The following is a 19,201-nucleotide window of genomic DNA, read 5'->3' on the forward strand; positions in this document are numbered from 1 at the left end:
TTTCTTCCCCCGTTTATTAGTTGTGGGGTTTTATGTGGTTATATGCAGCTCCTTCAGCTGGGATGTTTCTTACAATAATTTCTATATCTAATGTCACTCACCCCAATGCTGCTATATCGTCCTAAAGTTGAGTTTTTAACATGATTGCCTGAATATCAAACTTGCAACAAAAAAAATCACAACAAAACATCTCACCAAATTCAAATGCAATGCCCTCTTTTTTTCCCCAAAATTTTTCTCCCCAATTGTATCCGGCCAATTACCCCACTCTTCCGAGCCATCCTGATCACTGCTCCATCCCCTCCGCTGATCCGGGGAGGGCTGCAGACTACCACATGCCTCCTCCGATACATGTGGAGTCGCCAGCCGCTTCTTTTGACCTGACAGTGAGGAGTTTCGCCAGGGGGACGTAGCATGTAGGAGGATCACACTATTCCCCCCCAGTCCCCCCCAGGTGCCCCGACTGACCAGAGGAGGCACTAGTGCAGCGACCAGGACACATACCCACAGCCGGCTTCCCCCCAGCAAACACGGCCAATTTTGTCTGTAGGGACGCCTGACCAAGCCGGAGGTAACGCAGGGATTCGAACCGGCGATCTCCATGTTGGTAGGCAACGGAATAGACTGCCAAACCACCCAGACACCCCAAAATGCAATGCCCTATATCCTTTATTAATCAAAATGTGTGTCTGTCAGGGGATTTTTTTTTTTGTTTTGTAAATCAACACTGCTTTATATGGACCCGCTAGTCTGTACCTTACAGCATCACTTGTTGCTGTAAGTTTTATTTCTTGAGCTGTAATACAACTTAGTTAAGTGAAAATGTCAACAACAGTCTTATTTCCCTTTGGCTGATGAATGGCTGACCCACCTGTTCTATCATTTTTTCACGCTCGTCCACCAGTTTCCTCAGACGGATCTCTGAAAGATTAAAGAGAAACACCGAGAAACGAGAGATTAACGCAACTCTAAAGGCTCTTAGAGTCTTTTTTTTTTACATTCTATTCTACACATTATCAAATCATTATACACCATGTACTGGCACTACTATAATATTTTTTCCTGCAACCAATTCTGGCTGTCATAATCCATCTTTTAAAAAAAAAGTTAACATACCAGAGGAAGGAGGAGCCAAGGAGATGGAGGGAGGGGAACTGGGTCAGGGTAGGAGGCCTTTTGAGGTCACTTGATGCATGCAACAGAGCAGGCATCGGGAAAGAAGTGATGGGGTGTGGTATGAAGGGAGGGTTAGCATGCAGAAACTGTGGAGAGGATATCAGTGCAAGGGCACACACACTCTATGGCCACATTCACGCCTCACAATGAGACAACGAGGAGACATGTACCCTTACGTTTATATGTGCTGAAGTGAATGGAAAATTAATCAACGTAGATTAATCTAGGGTACAGAAATTTAATGCAACATTTCTAGACGAGATGAGACATTTTAATAATTGCCATGCCATACAAGTAGTTTCTTTGCAGAAAATGCATGTGGATAAACATTTAGATTGGGTAATAGTGCAATAAGATAAAGACTTAATATCAGACAACAATTTGCAGTCCCCATTGTACTCTACCCTCTTATTTGAATCAATGAGTCAAATCAATAATTACAAACAAGTCGGGTTTTAGAAGACACACTCTTTTTCACCATGAGCATAACACCAATATGGCAGCTGAATTGTCAGATTCAGATCTTTTCTCATTAAGTTCTGTTATCCTTTACCTTCACTTATATGCCATCTAACCTTAACTAAAACAATAAATCCAAATAAATGGTTAAATAAATGAATATCCTCCAGAAATCATTGTATAATGTATATGAGACGAGAAACTTTTGCAATGCTTTTGTAGAGCAAGACAATAATAGTGAATTACCAGTGGGACAGTACAACATTACAAGCAGCAAGATAAATGTGCATTCATATGAAAATAAATACAGCATGTCCTCTGACAATACCAGTGCAGGTTTATCTCATTGGTCCAGCAACCAACTTTGAAAAGTACTCTCATTCACATCTCTCCACAAATTCTGCCATTTCAACCACAATGGAATTTGATGTTTTCAGAGTTTTTACTCACTACAACACTACAATATATACTTACAATACATTTGGAATGACTAAAATTAACAGTTATGAAATACTTTATATTTGAATATTTTTGCACAAAAGCGAGAGCTCATCAAAGAGTGAGGACAGATCAAACCTTGTCAACTATAGACTAGGACATCTTACAGTCCTCTTTGCCCTTTCCTTTGCCTTTCTTGCCATTCTTTTTTAAGTCTTTCTTAGAGGGTAATGGCTCCGTGTTGCCACCCACTTGGCCCTCTTTATTCTGAACGCCCAGCTGTTCACCCAGCAATTCTTGCTTAATTACCTCGTCTCCTTCCTCGATGCGTATGGGCAACGCCTGCATTCCTTTCTCATCACCGTTACCTTCGACAAACCCCGTCTCCCCAGGGTTCCCAACATTTTCATCTAAAATGTGTTTTGCTTCAACTGCTACACTTATCTCCTCCACTGCATTCTGCTGTTCCTTACTTTCATCTTCCCCGATTTTAATAGCAACTTCCTCATTATCCATTGAACTTTGATGGTCTTCAGACACACTGTCCAACTCCTGACCTCTTGTGTCTACCTCGCTAACCTCATCAACAGTACACTTCTCATCATTGCTCTCATTTGGCAGCTCTTGCTGCTGTTCCTCCGTGTCCTCATTGGACTTGATGACATCAATTTGGTAATGGCCTAAATTAACATTGCTGACCTTTGCTGACACACTTTCTGACATCTTCTCGACTCCCTCCTCGTGTGCCTTTATGTCCACCTCCAAATCTATGTCATCAAAGTCAAATGACTGTCCTTCCACATCATCATCGCTTTCATGTTGGATGAATTTAGAAGAACTGATATCCAAGGGCTTGATTATATCAGATTCATTTTCTTGGCTTTCCTTTGGGCAAGGAGATTTCTCAAGTTCCTGAACATTTTCACTATTTTGATGGTCAAGATCCTTGAAGTTAGCCTGTCCTCCATCACTGTGGTCCTTTTCTGCAAAGGAACCTATTTCATTTTCTCTTTCTGTCAGCGATATCTCTGTGATATTGCTCGCATCTTTTTCCATGGAAACTTCAACATTTGATTCATCTTTTTGATCTACAAACTCCACTGTATTCAAACCCTGGCTTTCTACTGGGCAACTAGATATAACCATGACACGTTCACATTGGATTGGTGTCTCTGAAAAGTTCTGCTCATTGACAGATCCACTACAGCACTTCTCTGAGGGTATATTGCCACAGTTCTCTGCATCTGTTGGGGATGACCCTGAGCAGTAGTCAGGCTGAAGCGGCTCTTCAGATTCCTCGACAACTTCGTTCAACTCCTTGTTTTCTACCTCCTCTAAGCTTAACTCTGAAAGAGCACAGTCATGATCAGCAGTAATGACATGATAAGAAAAGGATTTTTCTTCAATCTCCAAATCTGGCTGCTCATCAGTGATGCTCTCTGTTACCTCAGTGTCCTCCTTGTATGAGTTTATAGTTGTAGTTTGGTCAGGCTCTTCGGTGCCAGGTGAGTGCTCAAGACACTCAATGACGCCATTAGCTTCAGGCTGAAGCGAATGTTCAGATTCTTTTGCAACTTCATTCAATCCCCTGCTTTCTAACTCTTCTTGGCTTGGCTCTGAATGATCACAATCATGATCTGCAGTAATGACATTACAAGAAAAGGCTTTTTCCTCCATCTCTACATCTGGCTCCAGATCTTTGATGGTCTCGGTTACCTCAGTGTCCTCCTTGCCTGAGCTTATAGTTGCAATTATTTCAGGTTCTTCAGTACCAAGAGAGTGCTCGAGACACTCAATGTGGCCAGCTGTTTTTGATGGGGCAACATTGTTATCATTGCTTTCAAGACTGTTTGCAGGATCAGTCTTGTTACTGGCTACATCTATACTGATTGGATCCTTTGATTCAGCCTCAAAGTTGGCATTACTAGTTGTAGTTTCATTGTCATTGGGAGGGTCATTAGTTGGGCATTCTAATCTACCCTCAGTGCTTGATCCAGTTTCATTCTTTGTGCTACCAATTTTTAGTTCAGTCTGAAGGACATCGTTCTTGTTTAGGACTCCTGTATCATCTTTAAAATCGCCTGCAATTGAGGTGCATTCTGCATCATTGTCATCCATGCAGTTGGTAATTTGGGAATTGTCAGTAGGGTTAGTTGTACTGAGGATGGACTCTGTATTGAGTCCCACAGATACCACTGCTTGCTCCTCCTCAGTTTCTTTAGTATGGTGTTGTTCTTGATCATCTTGAGGTGGATCCATCAGAAATTCCCGTGGAGACTCAATGGGACCACCATCAATCTCAAGCTCTACAGATGGTCCATTATCTCTTGTCACCAACTCTAAACCCTCTTCTGTTTTGCCTTTTTCTTTCTCTGTTAGACATTGTTGCTTTGCATCATCCCTCTGGTTTTCGTCCTCTTGAGTGCCTCGCTTTTTACGTTTGCCTTTCCTTTTCTTCCTCTTCTTTTTGCCAGGGGTAACATCATTGTGGGATTGCGATTTTTTCGAGCGTTCCTCTAGCTCTTCATTCTCTGTGTTATCTGCATTATCAGATTCATGTTGAGGCTCAGTAATTCTAACTAGATTTGAATCATCAGGTGAACTGATTTTCGCAGTATTCTCTAAGACCTCACTTTGCTGTGCACTTGAGATTGTACATTCTGTATCCAATTGACATGCTTCAACTCTTACAGGCTCTTCCAAAAAGTTACCAGATGTTTCCCTTATGTCATCACTACTGTTGCTGACTATGATCTCTGATTCCCCTGTAGTAACTTTTTTAATTCCCATACTTCCTCCACCTGTCTCTCCTAAATCTCCTCCCTCTATCTTTGGCCCTGTTCCATTGGCCTCAAAACCTGCATCTTCTTTCACAGGTCCTGTTTCAATCCATTGAATGTCAACATTGCCACCTTCATTTTTGACATATTTCATCGGGATGTCATTGTCAGAGTCCTTGCCGAGGCCACTTTCATTAATGGTGTCCCTGATTGTGGGAAAGCATGTCTGCTGATCTTCCAAAGATGATTCCAAATGAGAAACGTTAGCAACACTACAGGGTGTAGCAGAATTCAATTGGCTCTCTTTAGCTTCAAGTGTCTCTTGATGCTGGTTGGGATCCAACTCTTCCTCTCCACTACTTCTTAACTGAGTCTCCCGTGCTCTGCCTGAGAGATCATGAAGAGCAAACGATGATAAAAGGCCAAAATAGTAGGACTTTTGTTATGACTTTAATTTTTTTTTTTTACCTCGGCAAATAAGCACAAAAGCAGAGTTCAAGATAGGATACAGCCCTCAGAAACCTTGAACAGAGTGAACCCTTGGCTGATTTGGAAGCAGCAGAAAGAAGAAAAATCACAGGAAATGGAGGCTGAAGAGAATCAAACCAAAAAGACCAGGACAAAAAGGAAGAGGAAGCAAGGAACACCAAACCAAAAGGTTCTTGATCCCAAAGAAAGCTAGTGCAGAGACTGGTCCTCTGACAAAATCTATAACTCGTAGTCTTGACCTCAATGGAGCTTTGCTGTACTGATCTTAAGCCGTTTGTTGGTTTTTGAGGAAATTGGTGTGAGCAAATTTCTTTTGCAAAATTGAATGCCACACTGATTTGGTTGGCTACTTCATGAATAATAAGTGAAAGCATGGATACAAGCAATAGTGTATCAATGTAACGCTATGACAATAATATAACATGGCTGATGTCAGTTTAAAAAACAAAATATGTATGAAACACGTCATCTAAAATCACTCATCTAGTCAATACAGCATCTTCTACTACATGATTTTACACTATTAAACCAACATGAAAAAAGCAAGCATTTAAGAACTACACTGCTACTAATAAAGCACTTTCAAATTTCAGGCACCATAAATTGCAAAGGCCTTACTGTATAGCAGTATTTTAATAGCTAGACGAGCTGAATATACCTTACTGCATGTTTTTGAATGACAAGATAATAATCAGAGGATAGTTAAAAGGATGAGAAAATACAAAGAAAAAAAACGTCTACAAGTTAGCAATGATAAGAGCTGTTTTGAAGGCAAGGAGCTTCTGTGCTTGTCTGTTAAATGTAAAATCATGCAAGAAAGCATTATGTGCAATGTAAGAGAGGTAAAGGCTTAAGGTCAGTACAAATCAGAGCCAGCTCTCAAAGCATGAGTAGCATAACAGTAGTGAGGAGCACTTGAACTGAAGCGTTCATTCCAAATTCTCACTTGTGAAAATATTGTTATGAAATATAACATTTTATAAGAAGTACAAAATCATATAATACTGTACTCCTTTTTTTCCTTCCTGAGCAATTTATTTAGTGACCTTTTAGAAGACATATTTCTCTTTATTCAACTGAGCAAACAATATCAATTAAATTTAAATAAAATTGACACATATAGAGTTTTGGAATGAAACCTTTCCATAAGTTTGTGCAAAGCTATGGATTAAGAAGGCATGCTGTGATCGTTTATCACAATGGTTCCTTACCCAACATGCTGTTTCCTTCTGTGGGAGATGTCTGGGAATCCTGAGCCAGTCGAGAGGCAGGGTCCCCACTGGATGACCCCTCAGTTTCTGTCTCAACCACTTCCCCATTGATGTTCAGATCCGGTCCCAACACAATTCCCTGTTTCTAGGTGAAAAAACAAAAAACAAAAATCAAACATCATCTCTTTGGATGTTTGAATTTGAGTTGCTGCACTGTCAGTTTCGGTACTGGACAAACTGAGTCTCACAAAAATGATTAAAAAAAAAAATCCCCTTTTTTCTTCCCAATTGTATCCGGCCAATTACCCCACTCTTCAAAGCCATCCCGGTCGCTGCTCCACCCCCTCTGCCGATCTGGGGAGGGCTGCAGACTACCACATGCCTCCTCCGATTCATGTAGAGTCGCCAGCCGCTTCTTTTCACCTGACAGTGAAGAGTTTCGCCAGAGGGACGTAGCACATGGGAGGATCACGCTATTCCCTCCAGCTCCTCCTCCCCCCGAACAGGTGCCTCGACCGACCAAAGGAGGCGCTAGTGCAGTGACCAGGACACATACCCACATCCGGCTTCCCACCCGCAGACACAGCCATGGTGTCTGTAGGGACGCCCAACCAAGCCAGAGGTGACACGGGGATTCGAACCAGCTATCCCCATGTTGGTAGGCAACGGAATAGACTGCTATGCTACCCAGACACCACAAAAATGATTTGTAAACAGTCGACTGAGATTTAATTCAAGTTATACACAGCATCTTAAAGTTACATAGGTAGAATTAATACCAAGATGAATGGCATAACTTAGAAGGATAATAATTTCACAACTGGTCAAATACCTTCAGAATATCTTTCAGCTTGACCACCTCATCTCTGAGCTCATCTCGCTCGACACGGATTGCATCTGTATATTCTTTCTGTCGCTCTAAGGCCTGATCATATCCCCCAAGTGGCAGAGAATGAGTGAAGAAGAGGAGAATTCAGGTAAAAGGAAAGTAAAAGAAAGCATACGGTTTCATGCAAGGTAGATGTTGCCATTGTGCAGGTGTTCACAAATGAGCAGAACATAATTGAAATGAATGACAGACTTCTGTGAGTTAATAAGTGAGTTAAAGAGGTTCAGAGTCCACATGCCGTACCCCGATTTTTTTATCCTTCCATTCCACAGTCTCCTGTAGGTCAGAGATTTCCCTAACAAAACCGTCCTGCTTCATACGCAGCTGACGGATTTCCTAAGACAGTAGGGAAAAGCAAGAGAGTAGAAAAAAGCAGAACTTGGGAAAAGGACAGTGCAAGTAGGATGAGGTGTTGTGAAAGCTGCACCTCAACACAGCCCTAGCACAGAACCGCACAGAAAATATGAAAATAAGGTGAAAGATAGCTGGTTATTGCGAATTTTAAATACAGATGGTTGCTGATCATTTGATCGATGGTTGATCCCTTTGTCAGCCCTGACCTGTTCCCCACTCATATACAAGTAGCCATATTTACATACAGTAGGTGTTGGAATACCCTGTACTCACATTTAACAGCTCTTCACTTTGCTTCAGCGTCTCTTTCATTTCGTTGAACTGGAACTGAAGCATGCTGTGGGCATGCTTTTCTCTTTCATAATCCTGGGAAGGAAAAGAGAGGCCAGGGTGATGAAGAGCTAAGCTTGTTTTGGAGAACGTATGACAGTCTTGTTTTCTAAACAGTGATTGTTCTGAGTGCCTGTGCCATAGTATAAATCCAGTGGAATATACACACGTGCCCCCCCCCCCCACACACACCTCCAAGAGACACCGCCTACACTCCAAACATTACGAGGGGAAAAAAAATATGATTTTGCTGACCTTAAAACCTCTATTACCAAGCAGTCATTGTTCAGTTTGCACTCCATAATGCAAGTTTTACCTTCACTTTATCATCCTCCAAGTGTTTTTATCCTATCCGATAATGCATGTCATATAGTGCATATGACATCCATTATCATTTCTGAATTTGCATTTTGTGAGCTAGCATTTATGCTTTGCACACCAAGACGATGGAAGCCTCCAAAGAAAAACCTGAACTGTTGTTTAGTTGAAAAAGATTAACTTGCCTTGTTAATGGTGCTAGACTTAACTCCATATTGGGATACACCAATCAGCCAAAACATTAAAACCACCGACGGATAACATCGTGTCCTAACAGCAACCGAGTGTCTGATGCTCTCTGTCCACACTGAAACCGCCATGTAAACAAACCACATACCTATAAACTGTGCACTTGAGATCAGACTGGTGATGTTCCCGTGTTACCTCCGGCTTGGTCGGGTGTCCCTACAGACACAATTGGCTGTGTCTGTGGGTGGGAAGCCAGATGTGGGTATGTGTTCTGGTTGCTGCACTAGCGCTTCCCCTGATCGGTCGGGGTGCCTGTTCAGAGGGGAGGGGGAACTGGGGGGAATAGCGTGATCCTCTTGTGTGCTATGTCCCCCTGGCGAAACTCCTCACTGTCGGGTGAAAAGAAGTGGCTGGCGACTCCACATGTATTGGCGGAGGCATGTGGTAGTCTACAGCCCTCCCCGGATCAGCAGAGGGGGTGGAGAAGTGATCAGGGTGGCTCGGAAGAGTAGGGTAATGGGCCGGATACAATTGGGGTGAAAATGGGGGGAGGGGAAATTCCAAGACTGGAGATGTTCCTTGTTCATGACACAGCGCTTTTCAACGCGAGTGACAGGAAGTAAATAGAAACAGGGTGTCCAACAAAAGTTCAGCTCAAAACAGCATGCTGTGTTGCTCGCGGCAGTTAGGACATTCCAATAGAAAATAAAGCATTCAAACTGATTGTTTCGCTGATGCTCACTCACATCACATTACGTTAGGACAAAACGTAAGTGAATAACATTGGTTAACTTATTACAATGGCACCTGAAAAGGCATGGGATTTATTGGGAAGCAAGTGAACAGTCAGTTCTTGAAGTTGATGTGTTTGAAGCAGGAAAAATGGACAAGCGTAAGAATCTTTGACAACTTTGACAAGGGCCAAATTGTGATGGCTAGACGACTGGGTCAAAGCATCTCCAAAAAGGCAGGACCTACCAAAAGTGGTCAAAGGAAGGACAACCGATGAACCAGCGATAGGGTCCGTGGTACCCAAGACTCATTGAGGCATGTGGGGAGTGAAGGCTAAGCCGTCTGGTCCAATCCCACAGAAGAGCTACTGAGCTCAAATTGCTGAAAAACGTAATGCTGGCTATGATAGACAGGTATCAGAACACACAGTGCATCACAGCTTGGTGAGTATGGAGCTGCGGCATAGCCGCAGACCTGTCAGAGTGCCCATGATGACCCCTATCCACCACCTACAATGAGCACCTGAGCGTCAGAACTGGACCATGGAGCAATGGAAGAAGGTGGCCTGGTCTGATGAATCATGTTTTCTTTTACATCATGTGGACAGCCGGGTGCATATGCATTTTTTTACCTGGGGAAGAGACGACACCAGGATGCACTATGGGAAGAAGGCAAGGCAGCAGAGGCAGTGTGATGCTCTGGGCAATGTTCTGCTGGGAAACCTTGGTTCCTGGCATTCATGTGGCTGTTACTTTGACATGTACCACCAACCTAAGCATTGTTGCAAACCAGGTACACCCCTTTATGGCAACAGTACTCCCTGATGGCAGTGGTCTCTTTAAGCAGAATAATGCGCCCTGCAAAAACTGTTCAGGAATGGTTTGAGGAACATGACAAAGAGTCCAAGGTCCTGCCTTGGCCTCCAAATTCTCCAGATCTCAATCCGATTGAACATCTGTGGGAGGTGCTGGAAAAACAAGTCTGATCCAGGAGGCCCCACCTCGCAACTTACAGGACTTAAAGGATCTGCTGCTATTGTCTTGGTGCCAGATACCAGAGGACACCTTCAGAGGTCTTGTGGAGTCCATGCCTCCATGAGTCAGAGCTGTACGTAGGTGGTTTTAATGTTTTGGCCGATCGGTGTAACTACCATCAACATGACAATACTCACGACTCGCACAGCATGTAGTAGACACCAACAACCAATCTTTAATTTTTTTTAAATGTATTTTTTTACACATCAACTCTTAAGCTGACCTTTAGTTTACAGTGAAACAAAGGATGTTTGATGAAAACTAACTCATGAAATCAACACCACAGCTGATGTCTAGTTTGCCAGTCTGATACCTTTTTTTTCCTCCTTTGAAACATTTAGCAACTTCCCAATTCCAATCTCAGACTGCTTGTTTTTATTCCCTCTCAATTTCTGTCAGATTCTCTTAGTTTCCCTGATTGGAAAACAAGGTGCACACACCCAGAAGACTCTCCTCTAGCATCGCATTCCTCTGCCGTACCTTAGCTTTATCTTCGTATTCACGCCGTGATTCGGACAGCAGCTCTTCCAGCTCCATGAGCGAGTCCCTCAGCGTGTCCACCTGATACATCAAGTTGTTTTTCTCATTGTCCAGCTGGGCATTGGACACCATGGCCTTGCGGTACTTCTCCTCTATCTCCACCAATGCGTCCTGAGAACATCACATGAAAAAGTTGTGTGAGCTCAACAAGTGACTGAGATACAAAATTTGAGCACAAGCAAAACTTGTGAGTGCTTGCTTTGTGCACTTTGTACCTGTCATAAATAGATGCTAAAATTGCTGCTATTCAGCCCTCAAGTGGATATTGAGGGCACAACAATAGTGTAAATAATTTTTCACTTTTATTCATTTTAATCCTCTTGGAGTACCGGAGAGAGTGTTTGCCCCCACTGCAAAATACTTAAGAGTGTAACAGTTGTGACAATCACGATAAAATATTTGACCTTTTGTGATTGATGTGCTGGTTTCATCTGCTAAATTTTGTCATATTGTATGCAAAAAGAGACTTGATGCAGATCTCTGGTATAGTATGAACATATTCAAGTGCAGAGTGTGAAACAGAGAGGAATGAACATTAGAGAAGTGAGCTAGTGACTGAAAGGTAGAGGTTTACAAGTTCATAGGAAATGAGCACTTGGAAAGTGAATTAGCAACACATTGACAACAGTTACAAACTGCAGCTTGTTGCGCAAAGGTATATTAGACTGGTCCATGTCTGGTCTATATAGTTAGGCCAGTCTTTGTTTGGCTCAGACTAGTCTAACGTGAGTTAGACAGTTGCACAGAAAGAGGAGCTGAGTGACTTGAAGCGGCTGCTATGTCAGCCATGTTTTTTTGTTTTTGTTTGAAAAGAGTCTTAATTACCCAGAATACAGATTAAATTAGTCCTACTTAGGATAGTCAAGAATTAGACAGCTCTGTGCAACAAGTGAAGTTAGAGGTCCATCTGAAGTTTGAGCATGTGCTTGATCTAAGCCATAGTCAAAGTCTAACTCTGTGCAACCAGTCAGCGCTGGGCTGCTCTTGAGCTAGAAACATGACTCTCATACTGAGAACAAACAGTGACTCAGCATGAATCTTAGAGTAAGGGACCGTCAGTTACACCCACTGGTTAATGTCGGTGAGTTGCATTTTCTTAAGGGTTTCAGTCTTATACCTTGACTTCTTTGAGGTTCTGCATGTACTTGGACTCCACATCTTGAATTTGATCCTTCAGTTCATGAATCTCCTGGGGTCAAGAGCCCAGCAGAGGGGTGAGCGCAGAGGCATGGTGAGAAAGCATCGGGGGAAAAAAACGTGAAGCAGTGAGCTCGTTGTGACGGAGTGATGTAGTGAAAAGCAATGAGAACAGAAATACAGTGTTGCTCATAGAGACAGGATGGAAATGACAGGGAGGCACAGAATTTGACTGGATAGAATGGGGGTTTTGCAAGCACTGTGTACCAAACAAACACCAGATTTTCTTTTGACTGGTACACCAAGGATGGCTACTGTCGATCATTTAATAATGTTGAACATGGAAGTTATGTTGTGGGTTACATAGATGAGACTTAATAATAACATTTATATAGTGCTTTTCTAGACACCCAAAGCACTTCACAGTGAAGGGGAGTAACTCACTTCAACCACCACCAATGTGTAGTACCCACCCATTTTGCACCAGAATGTTCACCACACATCAGCTTGAGGTGGAGAGGGGGGAATCATTGAGCCAATTACATGGGGGGATGATAAGGTGGCCAGATGGAAAGAACCAGGTTTGGAATTTTGTCAGGACACTGGGGACCCCCTACTCTTTGTGATAAGTGCCATGTAATCTTTAATGAGACCACAGTGAGTCGGGACTTCGGCTTAACATCTCATCCGAAGGACGGCATCTCATAAAGCACAGTGTCCCCGTCACTGCACTGGGGCATTGGGATTTGATATTTGTTGTTTTTTTATTAGGACCCGAGGGAACACTGCCCCCTACTGGCCCACCAACACCACTTCCGGCAGTAATTCAGTTTTCCCGGGAGGTCTCCCATCCAAGTACTAGCCAAGCCCATACCTGCTTATCTTCTGTCATTTGGCAGAGCCAGGGTACTGTTGGTATGGCTGCCGGCATAGACTTGAGTCTCATTTGAATACACAATTTGGTGGCAATCGTATGAAAAATTAAATGGCCACATTTTCCCAGTCTCATAAGCTATCCACACATAAAACAATATTCTTTACCATGACAGCATTATTAAAACTGTATGACGACGGAATGACAACATAAACGGAACTGCAAGAAAGCCCATGTTTGAAACATTACCTTAATTTCTCGTATAGAGGCCGCCTCAATATCTACCGTTATGGCCGTCTCACCACTTCCTCTCCGGGAGGAAGTCCCACCTAGGGAGGTGAGGGTTGCTGCTGTTAAGGCAGAAGCTGCTCGAGATCCCTGAAGGACAGAATAATGGAAACAAAAATAATCAACATTGTGTTTGTATTCTGGAAAAGCACTGAAATGCAGTAAAATGACAAAGAACCAATAAACACAATGAGCTAAAGGAAGAAACACAAGTGTTGGCTTCATTCAGGATGATTTAGAAGAAATAATTCAAGTCTATGTAACCATAAACAAAACTGCTATCAAAATGAATCTTCCACACCAAGTAATATGTCAAGACAAAGCCACTGATGGTGGTAAGGAAGGATTAAAGAAAAACTGGGCCATCGATATTTTGTGTGTGTGTGTGCGTGGGGGGGGGGGGGGTTAATGTTTGACTTATCTTAAATGTGATAGTTTGATATAACTCACCTTCTCAATATAATCTCTGTCCTCAACCTGTTGAGAAAAATAAAAAGGTGTAAGAGAAAACCAAACACATTTAAGGCTGATGAAGATGGCCAAAACACACCCACAAGGTCAGGACTTCATCATTTCCACAATCTTTCATTAAAGGCAACCCATCAACGACAAGCGTATTAAGAGAAGAGTTCCAATCAACCAAAAACTGCTCTACGCTAGATGATGACAAAGCTTGAAAATCTCGGAGCATAAAACAGGAGTCCACAAAACGAAAATGCTTCGTCAAGGTACTTTGAAATACAGATAATTGGTAAAAACTATCATCAACAATGCTTCAAATAAAAGAAACTGACAATACAACATATTTTACCATTGTAAAATATGTTGTAAAGTATGTTGTAAAATATGAATTTATTTATTTTTTGGATCCCCCCCGTTTTTCTCCCTAATTGTATTTGGCCAACTACCCCACACTTCTGAGCCATCCTGGTCACTGCTCCGCCCCCTCTGCCGATCCGGGGAGGGCTGCAGACTACCACATGCCTCCTCTGATACATGTGGAGTCACCAGCCGTTTATTTTCAACTGACAGTGAGGAGTTTCGCCAGGGGGACATAGCGCATGGGAGGATCACGCTATTCCCCCTCCCCCCCGAACAGACACCCCGACCAACCAGAGGAGGCGCTAGTGCAGCTACCAGGACACACCCACATCCGGCTTCCCACCCGCAGACATGGCCAGTTGTGTCTGTAGGGACGTCCAACCAAGCCGGAGGTAACACAGGGATTCGAACCAGCGATCCCTGTGTTGGTAGGCAACGGGATAGACCGCTACACTACGTGGATGCCCTTATATGAAATTATTTAAGTATTGATTAATAGTTGGTTATTGATAAACAATTTGTGTCACCCTCTCTATTCGCAAAAGCATGCTTTGTAATTTGAAAGCCATCATCAAACAATGATTCATGGTCAACCTTCCTTCAGTGTCACACACGGAGAAACCATCACACAAATAAGTCATGTCAGTTCCCACACTCAGTGCACACTCAAATAAATCTCTTACACAGAAGAGCAACCCCACGCCTAAAACAAACCATGTCTCCTCTATGGGTAAGTACACAAGGGGTGAGAATAGGAGTTCAGTGAAGTGTTAGGTCGGGGCTGTGCTTTCCTGTGGGTGACCACCGACTCACATCAGAGAAGTCGGGGATAGTGACATCGTCCAGGTCCCTGGGAAGACCACTGCTACTGGCCGCACTCCTCAGAAAACTGGAAACCGAGCAATTGTCCTACAATAGCCAGCAGGGGGAGGATTTCAACAGCAAATACAAGTCTGTCATCATTTCTCATGCAGAAGGAGAGCCGCAGAAATGACACCTTTGGTTTTGTGCTTATATGCATGGACGGTATATGACTGCACTGGGACATGGATGAACACATCCTTTATACAAAAATCCTATATTCTAACCCCGTGAGCATGAAAAGGCCCGCACAGACGGCATGAGTATGAATTATTTAATCATCCCCGTGCAAAAATATGGATGAATTTATCTGCATCGCTTTCTACACGTGTGTGATGAGTAAATGGCTTTGACCAAGATATAGTACCAAGTTTAGTTAAAGGTGTAACATACCTGGACCACATTTCAGAGTGTGACTATCAATCCATCATAACAACATCCATCCAAACCCTCAAGTACTTGTAATACACTTTTCTCTACGGCCCAACTACAAATATGTGCCGTTAAATCCCCAAGGGCATATCTGGCTTGACTTTCATTGGCCTGATTTGAAATCATCCTATAATGCTTTTCCTATCACTCCTGACAAGCTTTAACTAAAGCCTTTTCTCAGTTGATGCAGATTTGTGACAGACACCCCAAAACAGCAAATTTAGCCTGTCGAAAATTCAGTAGGCCAGCCTAATGGCCAAAAGGGCTTACAATTTACAAATATTCTAGTATTTAGCTGACATTCTTATCCAGAGTGACTTAATGAGTTTAACAATATGATAAACTTTTTCTAGGTTGCAAAGCATTAAAATAATGGCTTCGCTTCCATGCCCTACCCACTTCCTCCCATTGTTTGAAGGAGATGAAAATTAGGCTAACAACTGATAATCCTAACTATTATACATTATATAAACGACTTAGCAAGTGAAAATACATTACACGACAACAAAAGTCCCAGTATGGTATACCAATGCTTAACTGTATTGGATACTGCTGGCACGAGCCAGCGCCTCTCCGTTTTTGACCACCTGCTTTCCTGCACTGATTTGCGAGGATCCCACACCCAACAGGGCAAGCAAATGTGGTTTTTGTATGTCATGATAGATTCCAGAAAGAAAGCCCGTTGTTGAGTTTTAGCTGGCTTTTAGCATAATCATGTAACACATCTATGAAGTAATGTCAAATGCAATGTGCAGCAGCTGAAATTCAGTATGGATGCCATGGTGGCCAAATTGCAGTTGTATTGTTGACTCTTCTTTTTTTTTCTGCCCCCATTTTCTCCCCAATTGTAACCAGCCAATTACCCCACTCTTCCGAGCCGTCCCGATCGCTGCTCCACCTCCTCTGCCGATCCAGGGAGGACTGCAGACTACCACATGCGTCCTCCGATACATGTGGAGTCACCAGCTGCTTCTTTTCACCTGACAGTGAGGAGTTTCACCAGGGGGATGTAGCACCTGGGAGGATCACGCTATTCCCCCCAGTTCCCCCTCCCCCTCGAACAGGCGCCCCGACCAACCAGAGGAGGCGCTAGTGCAGCGACTAGGACACATACCCACATCTGGCTTCCCACCCACAGACAGAGCCAATTGTGTCCGTAGGGATGCCCGACCAAGGCAGCGGTAACACAGGGATTCGAACCAGCCATCCCCATGTTGGTAGGTAACGGACTAGACCGCTATACTACCCGGACACCTGATAGATAGTGATTTTTGATGCATGACAAGCCAAGAAACTGGGTATTTGTGTTGCACAGTTGTAGAAAGTTGATTGTTTTTGAAGGCAACAGTATAGGTTTGCAATAAGAGATCATTTGCATTTTATTTCAGCATAACACTAGTATCGATGTAACGGTAAGATCTGGGACCTCTCCTTTTTCACAGTCAACTCACTTGAATCAAACCCCTTTGGTGTTATGGGACATAAAGCGCTGACTATAACGATATATCAAGTTCGTAACATGGAAAACCTGGACCACGTATATCATAATACCCAGTAGTGTTTATGCTTGTGTCTGTATGCGAGCTCTTCTTCCTGTCTGTCTGTCTGTGTGCATGTATTGGTAGCCAATCACATAATGGCTGTCATGTTTGACAGCTGCAGTTAAATCTTTTTGAGTTTCCAAAACAACACACAGCCTCGCCATCCGATGATGCGCACACTGGTAGTCTAACGCATGGCAAACAGATAATCCAGCGATCCTACGTCAGTGTGAAGCGTCTGGGTTTAGCGGGGTAGCTGAGGAGGGGGGCTCACCACTGGGCTGGCGCGGGCAGAGTTGGCCCTGGAGGAGGCTCTAGAGCTGGAGCCACGATAGCTACTGTATTCTGACGGCTGGAGAGAGAAATAAACACGTACACATCTGTTTGTGTCTACACTCCCGCATGCATACACACACATGCACACAAACATTCACGTATCCTACATACACACAAGGTGTGAGGAGTCGTTTCACAATATTAGCTGTGGGTTTAATAGCTAAAAGTGCTTTGCAGCTCATTCATTTGTACAACACCACAAGCGGAGTATCTGCAAATGAAAACAATCCCCAAATAAAGACCTAAAACAACTCGCATGCAAGGGTTAGAAAAATACAAACAGCCAAACGCCATAAGGACCCAAAGTTAACTGCGGGGCACAAACACAACCAACTAAAATCTGATAACACTTCTACTTCCTGCCTTGATGCATGCTCAATAATCCAGGTAGGAACTTCAAAGAAAGATGAATCAGTCCATCTGGATACAATGTTTACTGAGAGAAACCTTTCATCACTCGTCTAATGCCGTTAAGTGCCGGGAGGATCGCCATGACTTGTACACTGGGGAAACTAAACAGACGCTGGCCAAGAGGATGGCACAACACAGAAGAGCTAACATGTCAGGCCAGGACTCCACAATCTACACCCACCTACAGGCCAGCGGCCACAAGTTCCAGGACGAGGATGTGCACATCCTTGATAAGGAGGAACGCTGGTTTGAACGGAGAGGCCAATCTATGTGAAGAGGGATCATCCATCCCTGAACCGGGGGGGGGGGGGGGCTAGGAGTACATCCGTCACCATCTTACAATGCTGTGATTGCAACTATTCCTCACTCCTCTGTGACTAGTACACATGGCCGTTGTAACTCTAGATAATGGACACACCCATATTTGCATATGAAACCGATCATTGTTTTTGGTCGTTATGCCGCTCTCATCTCTCACCGTCAGCCGCTTCTCCGGGGTCGGGTCGCCATGGCAGCAAGCTAAGTAGGGCACTCCACACGTCCCTCTCCCCAGCAACGCCCTCCAGCTCCTCCTGGGGGGGGATCCCAAGGTGTTCCCAGGCCAGAGTGGACATGTAGTCCCTCCAGCAAGTTCTGGGTCTACGCCGGGGGTCTCCTCCCAGTTGGTCCTCCTGGACATGTCTGCGATGCCGGAAGTCGGCACGCCCCGGTCCCCACCTTTGCCTGCCGCCTGGCCTGCATTGCACCCTACCCCGATGCTCATCCCCGCGGGTGGTGGGTCCACTGCATTGTTTATAAGGGTGGGGATACCTGCAGTCAGTCAGGTTAGACTGAAGAGGTCACTTAGTGATGAGTGATGAAACGTTTCTCTCTCAATAAACTGTGTGTCCAGATGAACGGATTCAACTTTATTTGACTTCTACTTTATATTCTTTCTCAATATCAGAACGGGGCATTACATCATCTCAATGTTACACACCTCAAACAAGTCAGCGAGTCGGTTCAGTTATTTCATTCCAAACCACCAAACACACTGGATCAGTTATAGGTTATGTCTTTTTAGTTTGGCCTGTAATAAAGCAGGAAAGTTAATTTTGACACTCTTCCAGTTTCACACGGGGAATGTTAACGCAGCGCAGCAGACACTCGTCACCTCATACACCTCATACTTATCCAGGTTGTACTAAAATGCACGGCACCACACAGTGCCGCTGCTTACGCGCAGGCTCGAGCCAGTGATCCTCCGGGATAAACCGCACAAGCTGTCCTCATACAAGGAGTTCTGCCAATGTGAGATGTCACAAATCAATACATATGCATACCCACACACACAAAGGCTGTGTGCAGATTGCAGCAAGCAGTGAAAATAGCATTTCTTTAACCAAATACAGGCTCTCTAACTTATGGTGAGAAAAAAAAAAGCACGGCGTGCCTTCAGTGGTTTCATATGGCTCCATTCAGAAGTGAAAATCGGGGGTCGTGTGCAACCTTTGACCCCAACGCAGTGTTCAAAGAACGAGAGATAATCTTTACAGGTGACCGAAGGCTAAACTAGAAACT

The 19,201-nt window shown here is 43.7% G+C and overlaps 1 protein-coding gene across 7 annotated transcripts in view; it reads right to left on the reverse strand.

The window, feature by feature from the left end:
• Positions 1-19,201, reverse strand: part of lrrfip1a (leucine rich repeat (in FLII) interacting protein 1a) — a 63,603-nt gene that overhangs the window by 1,832 nt on the left and 42,570 nt on the right. For 2 of the 7 annotated variants that reach the window (XR_008810980.1, XR_008810979.1), the window contains 8 exons: positions 13,689-13,715; positions 13,200-13,328; positions 12,057-12,128; positions 10,880-11,050; positions 8,070-8,162; positions 6,554-6,698; positions 1,117-5,240; positions 872-921 (listed from right to left, as the gene is read on the reverse strand). Coding sequence is in view for 1 of the 7 variants with exons in the window: in XM_056289085.1 (XP_056145060.1) it covers positions 872-921; positions 6,554-6,698; positions 8,070-8,162; positions 10,880-11,050; positions 12,057-12,128; positions 13,200-13,328; positions 13,689-13,715; positions 14,874-14,969 (783 nt within the window). In the remaining 6 variants the exon portion in view is untranslated. Of the gene's footprint in view, positions 1-871; positions 922-1,116; positions 5,241-6,553; positions 6,699-7,385; positions 7,479-7,685; positions 7,949-8,069; positions 8,163-10,879; positions 11,051-12,056; positions 12,129-13,199; positions 13,329-13,688; positions 13,716-14,873; positions 14,970-19,201 lie in introns of those variants that run through there. The other 5 variants (XR_008810977.1, XR_008810978.1, XM_056289085.1 and 2 more) reach the window with 5 other exon arrangements.

This window comes from Lampris incognitus, chromosome 11 (assembly GCF_029633865.1).
Source record: "Lampris incognitus isolate fLamInc1 chromosome 11, fLamInc1.hap2, whole genome shotgun sequence".
Taxonomy (NCBI): Eukaryota; Metazoa; Chordata; class Actinopteri; order Lampriformes; family Lampridae; genus Lampris; species Lampris incognitus.